The sequence below is a fragment of the Prunus avium genome, chromosome 4 (genome assembly GCF_965620075.1).
Source record: "Prunus avium chromosome 4, drPruAviu1.hap1.1, whole genome shotgun sequence".
NCBI lineage: Eukaryota > Viridiplantae > Streptophyta > Magnoliopsida > Rosales > Rosaceae > Prunus > Prunus avium.
In genome coordinates, this window is record NC_142287.1 from 38,013,515 (window position 1) to 38,025,194 (window position 11,680).

The 11,680-nt window shown below is 37.9% G+C and overlaps 2 protein-coding genes across 9 annotated transcripts; both read left to right on the forward strand.

Annotated features, from left to right (window-relative positions):
* Positions 1-1,833: 1,833 nt before the first annotated feature.
* Positions 1,834-8,042, forward strand: LOC110768596 (Phototropic-responsive NPH3 family protein). Of its 5 annotated transcripts, none has more exons than XM_021972392.2 (9): positions 1,834-2,193; positions 2,638-2,692; positions 4,576-4,648; positions 4,870-4,901; positions 5,071-5,220; positions 5,474-5,543; positions 5,876-6,280; positions 6,368-7,114; positions 7,275-8,042. In XM_021972392.2, the coding sequence occupies exons 5-9, from the start codon at positions 5,162-5,164 to the stop codon at positions 7,890-7,892; spliced, it is 1,899 nt and encodes a 632-aa protein (XP_021828084.1). In that variant the 5' UTR covers positions 1,834-2,193; positions 2,638-2,692; positions 4,576-4,648; positions 4,870-4,901; positions 5,071-5,161; the 3' UTR covers positions 7,893-8,042. The 5 variants fall into 5 exon arrangements, with proteins under 5 accessions (XP_021828084.1, XP_021828083.1, XP_021828082.1 ...); XM_021972391.2 differs by having other exon boundaries at positions 4,591-4,648; XM_021972390.2 differs by lacking the exon at positions 1,834-2,193 and having other exon boundaries at positions 2,201-2,692; positions 4,591-4,648.
* Positions 8,043-8,423: 381 nt separating this feature from the next.
* LOC110768612 (DNA-directed RNA polymerases IV and V subunit 4) lies at positions 8,424-11,601 on the forward strand. 4 transcript variants are annotated; one of them, XM_021972413.2, is made up of 11 exons: positions 8,424-8,687; positions 8,794-8,945; positions 9,051-9,122; positions 9,243-9,308; positions 9,408-9,494; positions 9,654-9,765; positions 9,885-9,962; positions 10,110-10,143; positions 10,218-10,286; positions 11,185-11,286; positions 11,381-11,601. In XM_021972413.2, exons 2-10 carry the CDS (start codon positions 8,858-8,860, stop codon positions 11,257-11,259), a joined length of 681 nt encoding a protein of 226 aa, XP_021828105.1. In that variant the 5' UTR covers positions 8,424-8,687; positions 8,794-8,857; the 3' UTR covers positions 11,260-11,286; positions 11,381-11,601. The 4 variants fall into 4 exon arrangements, with proteins under 4 accessions (XP_021828105.1, XP_021828104.1, XP_021828106.1 ...); XM_021972412.2 differs by having other exon boundaries at positions 8,804-8,945; XM_021972414.2 differs by having other exon boundaries at positions 8,424-8,663.
* The last annotated feature ends 79 nt before the right edge of the window (positions 11,602-11,680 follow it).

The window sequence follows — 11,680 nt, forward strand, 5'->3', positions numbered from 1 at the left end:
CATTGCATTATACTTGCGAAAGTGGCGTCGGTCTTTTGCCCCTTGACCTCCTCCGCTAAAGATTTTAGCTCCTGTTCCTGTTACCTTAAAATATGAAGTTCAAGGTGACGAGTAGCTTGGTTTTTGTGTATGATACTTGCATAATTAGAAAAAAAGAATTGGTTGAAACCTGATCAAACAAAGAAACAAGGGTGTGTGGCTCTAACAAAATACACACATACATACAAACAAAATACACAGATACAAACATGTATGTATGTACGTAGAGGTAGAGTATAGACATGAAAAATGCGAATTCCTGAAAAGCAATTAAGTTGGCAAATAATTAACAGGAAGAGAAATCAAAGTGGCATATGGGCAATGGGGTGTACCCAACTGAACCTGATTGCCCAAATGAGGAAAGATCCTTGCTTTTTGGAAATTTCAGTACTACTACTACTAGGCTAGAGAGGCTAGAGAGGCTAGAGAGGCTAGGCCCATTATGATGGAGTAGAGATTGACTACCGCCATCACCTGCACATGCATTGCAATTATACAAGTTGACATTTATTATCTAGGCTGTAACTAGTTTCTTGCCGTGGTAGGTTAAATTGCGTTCATTTTGGATCGAGATTAATGTTCAATTACCAAAAAAACAAAATTTAAAAGAAATTATAGCTAGCTAGAGCAACAACATATTATATATATAGAGAGAAACTAAAGGAAACAATTAATAAGAAGGGAAAGATCATCACTTATTTTGTGTTAGTAATTTAGCAGATGTCGGTAATCGTAGACTAGTAGTACATATAATACAAGATTGGATTGGACAGGTAATGGGTATATTTGGCTCTAGTACAGTAACATTTTATAATTTCTTATAAACTTAATAACGGGAGATTTTCTCCATTTTATATATGGGCACGTAGTAGATAGCTAACATAAAAGTAAAAAGAAAAAAGAAACTCTCTCATAACAAAAAAGGCACACGTGGTTGGGATTTTGCAGAGATTAGTTTTAGATAATGGACAATGATAACAAGATCTAATTAAGAAACTGGAAAGTAATTTACGTACCTTAATCGCCACTTTAGTTTAGACTTTAGTGATGATATCATGATGATCGATCATCACTTGATAAGGCTAGGGCCGCTTGGCACTTAATTAGGTTAGAATCGAAGTGGCAGAAATTAAATTATTTTAGAGTTGGAAATGAATAATATTAACAGTTAGCTCAGCCATCTTTCAATCAAATTCAAACGAAGAGATTATATTGAAGGGACGGGCCGGGACCCTTAAGAATTATCGTATATCATCTCATGCATCATTAATTATGAAATATCCAAAAAGCGATACACATACACGTGGGAATATAATATTGCACAATGCACACGAGTGCTTGTGTTTTGTGTAGAGTAGAGAGAGAGAGAGAGAGAGAGAGTGGGAGAAGTACTTGTCTGTGTCTGGCCCTGGAAGCAACCGACAAGGGGAAGGCACGGCAATCCCATCAGCGTGACTGCGAGATGTAACCAACGGTGCAGGAAAAGACACGTGGCCGACATGCATGCAAAATGAGAGAGATAGAGGACCCAAGCCAACCAACTAATGGAAAGGGGTTGTGCAGTGTACAACAGTAGAAGAAGAAGAATATACCTTACATAGTGGGGGAAAGCATGATGAGGAAATAAGATTAATTCACACACTCACTCACATACACACAAACAAGGACAAGGCTGGGGAGGGAGGGATCTTTCTTTAATTTCTTTCTTTCAATGTCATATACATATATATATATATATACATAAAGGTATATATATATATATATATAGCTAACTAGGCTAAGGAGGACTGGCTAGAGATGAACAAGATGGTCCCACATGATAGAGCATGTTCCACCCCATGCCACTAGGAAGGAGCACTCTCTTTCTTTCTTTCTTTCTTTCTTTCTCTTTCTTTAAGGCCTTCTCACTTCCCACTTGCAATCTTTGCACAATCTGGCAATATTGCATGCTTTTTGTGATTTCATTTGAATTATAATTCTGATTCAATCATAGAGCACCAATTTCAAGCTAGCCAGCCTATAGCTGTTGGACTGCTCTCGCTTGGACCCTTTGGATCCTGTCCTGGGGAGAGAGAAGAAGAAGAAGAAGAAAATTAGACAAGAGCTGTTCGCGTTCGCGTTCGCGTTCGCTAGAAGAGACCTGTCTTTTCCAATGTATATCTATAAGGAATTCCCTTCTTTTTCTATTCAACCAGTTTATCATAATGTGCGTGCTTTTCATACATTACCATGTTGACTAATCCCAACCAACCACACAAGCACGCACGCACTCGCTCTCTCTCTCTCTCTCTCTCTCTCTCTCTCTCGGGACTCATTTCTCTTTAGTTGGTGTCTCACAGAGTCACAGTAGTTGCTTCTAGCTAGCTATACAGAAACCCATAATTACTCTCTCTCTCTCTCTCTCTCTCTCTCTCTCTCTCTCTCTCTCCGAGGGTTATATGCATGAAATATTCTATTTCACGTTGCATATATGCATCTGATCATCTCACGTTCATTTGCACCCAAGCATATATATTAAGCCCTGCTCTCCTTGTTGCTGGCTAGTGGGTTCCCATCAGAAATTATATATGTTAATTGGATATTCATTTGGTTCTGCAGCTACACTTGCTTTCTCCAATCCAATCCAATCGGTCCACTCACTTGAAGTTGCAAGGTAAAGTTGCTGCTTTTTTCTACAGTAAATTAATGGTGCTAGCTGCTGCCTTGGAATTCAACAACTTCAATTGTTTACTTGCGGTACCTTCTTATTAATTTCATTTTTATCACTACTCACCGGAATTAGCATTTCTGTAAGTCGTTAGCTGAGTCGTCCCACCACTGATTGATTGCTAATATGATCTGTTAATTAATTAGTATATAATAAATTGAGGGAGATTGGAGTGATCTGATTGATAATAATCTAGCTAGCTAGCTTATAGCTTATGTACGTACAAATACATCTCTAGCTAGTTGATGAAATACAAAGTGCTAATGCGAAATAGCTAGAAATTACATGAGACGCTCAAAGAGAAGGAGTCTTTGATAATAGAAAGAGCATAGCTCTGTTTGACATTACAATTGAAATTCTTAATAATTGATCATCTCCACAATAGCCTACAAACTATTATTTAAGCTAAAACAGAAACAAATGAAAGGACTCAAATATTAACTAAGATACATGTATCATGCATCCAAATTTATTCTCCTGCACCACCCAAGACTTCTTGACTTCCCAATTACCCCAATAATAGATCAGTCATTAAACATCTCCCTTAGTGCACTGCATCACTAGTGGCTTTCCATTCTGTTATACCGTACGCACAGAAGAGATGAAAGAAGGAAAGATTCTGCCATACTTTGCTAGCTGCTAGAGGATAAGTATAAAATGTCCAAAAAGTTAAAAAAGAAACTAATTCCAATTGAATATGGACAAAATAGAAATGAACAAAACCTTGTGGAGCTTGTGGAGGGGCTCTTTATTATCAATGTCAAAAGTGAATTAATACAGTGAATATATTGTTTATGGTGTTGGGGATCTAGGCTTCTAGCTGGCCGGCTAGCTAAGTATAAAGCTACCTTTAACAAAAATTTCTTGTAAGCTACTAGGCTTCTCTGCATTTGCGTGCAGTCGTACTTTGCTACTTGGAAGAAAAATCTCAAGGCCTTTTTAGCCATCTGATAACTGGTACCGCGTGTTGTGCCACATTATATATACATATACATAATACATACACATATAATGCTTGCTTCTCTCTCTCTTTACCGTCACTTGTCTGTATAAGCACAGACCACGCTAGCACTATCCATCTCCCATTTCAACCAATCGTATCGATCAATGGTGCCCTACCAATTGTCTTGAAAAAGAGAGATTCTTCTTTCCCTTTCTTGCATTTTATACATGTTTTTTGTGCATTGATTAGAGTCTTGATTTGATGAAAAATATAGAGCTTCACTCCGATGGAGATGGAGGAATTCATATAAAAAGTTATATGAATAAATCTTTCCCCTGATGATCCACACACACACTCTTTACATTCAGGCCAAAAAAACTAATAATTATGTCATTTAAATGAAACTTTAATTATTGCATATATATAAGTAAATATGAGTTCAAAATTACTAAGTTCATCAGTCATCAGGTTGTTGGTATTTATATCAGTTTCTGGTTGATGCCTTCCTAACGTACGTCAGTCAGTGAGTCAGAGTGAGGGATTCAGCGTAATTAAAAGAGCTTCAACAACTTATATATGTATATATACTAACTTCCAAATGATTCAGATATAAAATATTTTGCATGGCTCGTGTTGTGGCAAACAAGCAAAGGCTGGAAAACCAGTATCCTTCAATTCCATTTGCCTCTTCAAGAGTAGCCAGAGAGTAGACAGACACCCTTCTAATATATATTGATTCACTTAATTAATTGTTAATACCAGCACCTCTCAGTAGACACTACTGAGAGCAAAAATTACTTCTTTTTTTCTTCTGTATTGATGTAATTTAGGAAAAAACCCCCTCCTCCTCCAATAGCTAGCTAGCTATAAATTAAAGGACTTGCAGCTGGGTGCTATGCAGGAACAATGCGTGATGGTGGGTCCTCGAGACACCTTGTTGGAGGAAAGATGATCATCAGGTAAGGGCCATAACGTCTACTTCACAACTTCATTCTGATATGATCGAATTTCCATAATTTTATATTTATTGTTTCTTTTTGTTTATAGCTTTCGATATGCATTTTTGTTCTTCTCTTCTTCTAACCCATCTTCTTCGTTTTTTCTTTAATTTTCGTGATTGTGGATTTTGGCGATTCTAATTTGCATGTTCATTCGGCTACTGAAACTATATTAAAATCAGCTTCGTACCTCGGCGGCAATCCTTCATAATTTGTAAGTATCTCCTAAGTTGATCAGTTTCAGCTGAATTAGCTTGATATGAAACAAATTGCTTTGGTCTTTCTTTCTACTGAATCTAGCTAGCTAGTCGATACATTTCTTTGTATTAATTAATCAGATGAAACTGCATTATTATTAATTTTAGGATCTGAATCTCTTTCAGAAATCATCCGAAAGGGCATATTGTTGCAGCAGTTTTTTTGAAGGCACAACTGTTTGATCTTTTGTATTAAAAGGAAAGTACCAATCCAGAAATGAAGTTCATGAAAATTGGGACCAAGCCGGACACCTTCTGCACAGAAGAAGCTACCAGGTACTATGAGCTGTTTCCAATTTTGTCTCATCGTCATATATGAGTGGAAATTAATTGACTTGTTTCATAAATTGTGTGAAATGAATTTTCCCATATCTATGACTATGTGTATGCATTCACACACAACTCACATAGTATAGTAAAGCTGTGTACTGGATTTTAATACGAAATGTTGTTAATTTGTGAGCTGTCACACAGTACTCTCAACAATTTCAGCACTTCCAGAAGAAACTGATTTCATTTGTATGCGCAGGACTGTGATTTCAGATGTACCGAGCGACCTTCTCATACAAATTAACAACATCAGTTATCTTCTCCATAAGGTATGAATAACGAATCACGTACTGTGCCTCGCTGGTGCAAATGCATGGATTATCACAAATCTATATGCATACTAGTCTATGGTTGTGCAATCTTTCTGCTGATCAATTGATCAATAGTTCCTGTGTATTTTTCTGTCTAGCACATGGTGGTGCTTTTAAAGCATAAAGTATTCTTAAAGCATCATAAAACTGGAGAAAGAAAGGAAAGGAAGACCATAGGAAAAGAAATAGCATTTCAATATTTCACTGAAAACTATTGCAAAACATGCAGCTAAGGGCTGTGTATATGTATGCTTGTTCTTGGAAAGCAAGAGATAATTGTGCTTTCTTAGCTGCAGTTTCCACTTGTTCCAAAATGTGGCCTCTTACAACGGCTTTGCTCTGACTCTGGTGATTCTGAAAAGGTCAGCATAGAGCTTCACGATATTCCAGGAGGTGAAGATGCTTTCGAACTGTGTGCTAAGTTCTGTTATGGAATTACGATTAACCTCAGTGCGTACAACTTTGTACCTGCATTTTGTGCTGCCAAGTTCCTTCGAATGACTGAGTCATTAGAGAAGGGAAATTTTGTTCCAAAACTCGAGGCTTTCTTCAATTCGTGCATTCTTGAAGGTTGGAAGGACTCCATTACCACACTAGAAACCACAGTAAAGTTGCCAGAGTGGTCTGAGAATCTTGGAATCATCAGAAAGTGCATTGATTCAATTGTTGAAAAAATCCTTACACCTCCAGCAAAGGTCACACATACATTTATATGTTATTGCATGCACTTCTTCTGTCAGCAGCAGCAATGCTGATTAAATTGATCTTAATTTGCATTGCAGGTCTCATGGTCCTACACTTATACTAGACCTGGTTACACCAAAAAGCAACACCATTCTGTCCCAAAGGATTGGTGGACAGAGGATATATCAGACCTTGATGTAGACCTGTTTCGGTGTATAATTACCGCTGTTGCATCAACGTACATGCTGCCACCGCAGCTCATTGGTGAAGCTTTGCACGTCTATGCTTGTCGTTGGCTGCCAGACACCACGAGACCACCTCCACAAACAGATGAGCAATTTATGGAGAAGAATCGAAGAATTGTTGATACCATTGTGAGTATGATTCCCGGAGATAAGAGAGCAGTTTGTGTTGGATTCTTGCTAAGGCTTCTTATAGTTGCAAATTACTTAGGAGTGTCTCCAGTGACAAAGACAGAACTATTAAGGAGGTCCAGTCTACAACTCCAAGAGGCAACAGTGAATGACCTGATTTCTCCATCACACTCACCCACTGACCCAGAATTTTACGATATTGACTTGGTTGTGACAGTTTTACAAAGTTTCTTGGTGCTGTGGAGAAGACAATCCCCTGCAGCTGCTTCTGCTTCCGAATTAAACGGCAGCAGGGCCCAGTTTTTGGGAACAATGAGAAAGGTTGGGAAGCTCATCGATTCTTACCTTCAAGTCGTTGCCATGGATGCCAACATGCCAGTTTCAAAACTGGTATCTCTGGCTGAAGCTTTGCCAGATATTGCAAGGGAAGACCATGACGACATTTACAAGGCTATTAACATTTATCTAAAGGTGATTCATTAAGTAAACTGAATGCGATTGCCATTGCCAATGCCATATATAATATCAATACATGATAATCAAATTAATGAGCAAGCTAAGAACAATTAACTCTATGAACATTACCTGCTTGATTATATATGATATCTATATTTATTATTAACTTAAGCAGGAGCATGGTGATCTGAGCAAGGCAGACAAGAAGCGCCTCTGCCGCATTTTAGACTGCCAGAAGTTGTCTCCCGAGGTACGCGCTCATGCTGTGAAAAATGAGCGGCTACCATTGAGGACTGTTGTGCAAGTCCTCTTCTTCGAACAAGACAGAGACAGAGCTTCCAACTCCAAGGTAGCAGAAACTCATGATCATCATCATAAACATAAACTACTGCCACTTATGCCCTCCCAGTCCCAGGAGCTCTTTTCCACAGGAAAACAAACAGTTCCAACTAGCAGAGAATTAGATATTCATCATGGTCATGGTCATGGACATGGTAAGCTAAAATTGGGAGCAGCAGATCATCATGATAAATTCACTAGTAGTAGAGGTGATCACAGCACAAGAAGAACCAATGTTGCTGGAAAGAAAGATTATCCGCTGCATTTGCAAACAAAAAGATCAGATGGAAAGTTTCCCGTGGGAACTGAAAGAAAGGTTGTTAGTTCAACAGAAATACAAGAACAAGTAGAACATCAACTAGAAACGGGATCTGGGAGCAAGTTGGATGCTAAGAAGATGATACAAAGGGGAAGTAGATCGGACCATGGCCGCGACAAAGGTAAAGATAGATAGCAAAAACGTACATCAACATCGACCTTCCCTTCTTCCCTTTGCACTTGTTGTAATTAAGGTTTTCCCTTTTCATAAAATCTGTCAGTTTTCAACGATCTTATGTTATGAGCCCTCTTCACCATTTGTGTCATAAACTTAAAGGGTTCTTGCCGTGGGGAATACCAGAATAGCTAGTTTTACTGACTATAAGAAGAAGTTAATAAGAAAAAGGGGTCCAGAACTACATATGCAAGCACTCATCCTGTCATCCTAAATAAGTCTACTTCTAAACTAATCAGGCTTATTAATGTCCCATAAAATCAAAGTTGCCAATCCGGTTTAATTGGCCTATGTAAAATAAGATAACTATTCTGTGTGAATCGTGAATATGTGCCTATCAACACTACGTTATGAATATTCAAGACTTCAAAGCTGACCTCGATTCATTTAAGAAACAAGTCAAACTTGAGCCTATAATTAAAATTTGAGCACTGTGAAATAAGCCAAATCAAGTAAAAATATAGCACTGTGATATTCAGTTTATTACACCCCCCAATTTTTTATGTGACATGCGTCGGCCTTTTGCTTGCTAAGTTGCTAGCCTAGCCTAGCCTCTGTGCATTCTCGACACAAGGCAGCAACAGAAGAAGTCAGTCAGGACAGGAGGACTCGGGAGGAGGAGAACACGAGAGCAAAATTAAAGCCAGCGAAAAAGACAAAGCAGTCCACAACTCCAAACCAAACCCGGAATAAGGTTTTTAGCACAGTAATCATTTCCGGGCCTTCCCGCCGGTGACTTTCTTACTCCCCTCCCCTGTATCCTTTGTTTTATTTTCTTTTCGTGGGTTTAGGGTTCTTTTGCGTCGTTTGTATCTAATAAAAGATCCTAAACCCCCAATTTTGTTTTCTTTAACGTTCCGAGGTTTCCACAGTGAATAGTAAAAAGGGCGTTTCCAACATTCAGCGGAGTTGCAGAAAATCTAGCCATGTCGGAGAAAGGAGGAAAAGGGTTTTCTTTGCCTACTGGCAAAGCAGTAAAATCTTCACTGAAATCTACCCCTTCTACAAAGGATGGTCTGCTATTTCTTCGCTCTTTACTTTTCTTAATTTGTAATGCTACTCTTCCCCTTTCTTTTTTCCTTTTTCTCTTTAAGACATTAGATAATTCTGTCTCTGTAGCTTCCTTGAAAGGGAAGGATGATAGCTCAACAAAGTCCAAGAAAGGGAGAAAAGTCCAGTTCGATTCTGAAGGTTGATCATGTTTCTACACTCTCTATCTTTTCCTATTTTACTTATTCTCATATTTTAGTCATGCATGTGCTTATCTTCTTCAATCGTCAACATCTATAATGTTGGTACTTGAATTTACAGGTTTGCATGAACCCAAATCCAACTTCTCGTCAAAATTTGATAACCCAGCTGCTGCCTCAGGGAAAGGTCTGATATTGTTTGAAATTCAGTATTCTGATGAATATCCGTTTTGATCACTCATCTGATGTTTTCTTGTTCCCTTTTCACAAAATGTGGTTTTTAAAGCTGATTGGGGCAAAGGGGGAAAAGGAGACAAGGTTGGAAATGGCAGAAAGAAAGAACCACAGCCACTGGAGCTCAAAATTGAGCAGGGTGAGCACTTTCCTTGGCTATAGAGTATTTTTCTGCTATAACATGTTATGTTTACTTACTAATTAAATATACACCGACTACTATAGTATCTCAGTGTTCAGTTCTGTGTGTTTCATATTTCCTACATCAAATAATTGTCATTTTTGTTAATGCTTGCAGAACTGCCACAGAGTGCCAAATGTCTGATGGATTGTGAGGCTGCGGATATATTACAAGGAATCCAGGAGCAAATGATCCTGTTGTCTAAAGATCCTAGTATTAAAATCCCTGTGTAAGAATGAAGTTAATTATTTTCTCAATAGAAGAATGGCGATTGAGAAAATGGTTGTTGGTTATAGCAATTGAGGTTTGTTTTGTGTATATGAAGTGCTCCAATTGGTTTGCTTTCAGATCATTCGACAAGGGACTGCAGTACGCCAAAAGAACCAGCCACTATACCAATCCCCAATCTGTCAGAAAAGTTCTTGAGTATCCTTGATTGGTTCCTTTACATTTATATGTTCATGGGCGTGTGTGTATGTGCGTGCTTGAGAATGCTTGATTTGTTCCTCGAGGTTATATGTATGTTTAGATGAATATCTTTCTTTGCCATTGAACTCTTAACTTGAATATTAGGGCTCTCACAAAATATGGTGTCTCAGATGGCGAGGTTATAATCTCAACCTTTGGTAGTAGTTTTAAAAATTTAAGCAATGGTATTTGATATTAATTTTCTTGCCGCAGATAAGTGTGATTGCCAATGTTTGTCCTGAAACTGCTGATGAAGTTTTTGCTCTAGTACCATCCTTGAAGGTATAGTAATGTTCATAAGAAGATTGTAATTTGTGGCTAGTATTTTCTTTGACCATATTGAATGATCCAGATAGAAAATTGTAGTTTAAATATATTTATATGATTTTTTGTTTTATTAATGCTTTAGTTCTACTCTGGAATATCTCTACCATGTTTCTATTTTGTCAGAGTTTTCTTGTTTTTTATGTAAAAGCTGAAAAAGGCATAAGTGGTTTTCACTCCTTGAATTAATTGCAAGTGAAAAATTGATTTCCGCCAATCTCTTATTGGAATGATATTATTTCCTGATGTACTTTTATCATCAATGGTCCATGAACTATGCGAAGCTCATCAATTTGGTCACTTTTGTTTTTGGTCTGAACATCAAATTGGTCACTAAACTTCAAAATTAATCAATGCCATCCCCATCTTAGGGGCATAGTTGTCAAACTAATTAGAAGTTACATCTCCCATCTCTTGATCCTCACTCACAGCCATATCACCTCTTTCTCCCTCTCCTTGCATCGTTCGTCTTTCTCTCTCAAGTTTCCTTTTCCCCCATTTTTAGTTTCTGTATGTTTCTTTCTTCTCCTCTTTTTTACTCTCTCTGATTGAACCACCAGAAACCTTCATCTGAGTCTCCCATGGATCTCTTTGGATTTTTTCATTTCCATGTATGCATTCTTCTTTCCAGCTGCCTATGATAATGCTTGTAACTATTAGTTTCCCGTGGAACTGTTAAGTTACTGAAAATTCTACTTCTTGGATTTCTGCATATTGACTGTTTATCTCTATTTTTGTTTTCCTAGTGTGCTTACGAAAGCTATTCAATTTTCCCTTGGCTAATTCGACAGTTTTTTTGTTTTTCCAATCACTTGAAGCTACTAGTTTATAATAATAATAATTTTTTTCCTTCCAGACTACGAGAAGCGTGCTCAGCCAACCACTCAAAGAAGTCTTAAGTGAGCTAACTAAGCTTAAACAGTCTACATAAGAAAACTCTTAGAAGTGATGATGCCTGGTAAGATATATTAATTTACATGTTGCTTTTAAATGGTTATCTTGCTGCCTTGTACGTAGTATGATTGGTTGGGTATTATGGTAAACTGATGCAGGCTACTGGATGCAAATGGCACTCATATGGAGGGATCTTGCTTTGTGTAGTATCAAGGGTAGAGCGGCAGCATAACCTACTATCCTCATGTGACATGTATTAATGGTCTTTGGGATTTTTGTATGACTTTCCTGGAACTGGAGATGCTGTGGAATTTCCTTCTCCATAGCTGCTCTCCTTTGACTGGTTCTTGATAGTAGTTTTCTTCTATGTTTTGCATGACGAATGTGAATTTTACTGGATGGTATGTTGAGTTTAACATCAATAGAAGTAGAGAGAGATCGTTGGCCGATTTGATGGC

Coding starts and splice junctions, on each gene's coding strand:
- LOC110768596 (XM_021972392.2), top strand. CDS start 5,162: ATGAAGTTCATGAAAATTGGGACCAAGCCGGACACCTTCTGCACAGAA. Junction 5,544..5,875: donor TCAGTTATCTTCTCCATAAG/GTATGAATAACG, acceptor GTGCTTTCTTAG/CTGCAGTTTCCACTTGTTCC. Junction 7,115..7,274: donor CTATTAACATTTATCTAAAG/GTGATTCATTAA, acceptor TAACTTAAGCAG/GAGCATGGTGATCTGAGCAA.
- LOC110768612 (XM_021972413.2), top strand. CDS start 8,858: ATGTCGGAGAAAGGAGGAAAAGGGTTTTCTTTGCCTACTGGCAAAGCA. Junction 9,123..9,242: donor AGTCCAGTTCGATTCTGAAG/GTTGATCATGTT, acceptor TTGAATTTACAG/GTTTGCATGAACCCAAATCC. Junction 10,287..11,184: donor CTCTAGTACCATCCTTGAAG/GTATAGTAATGT, acceptor TTTTCCTTCCAG/ACTACGAGAAGCGTGCTCAG.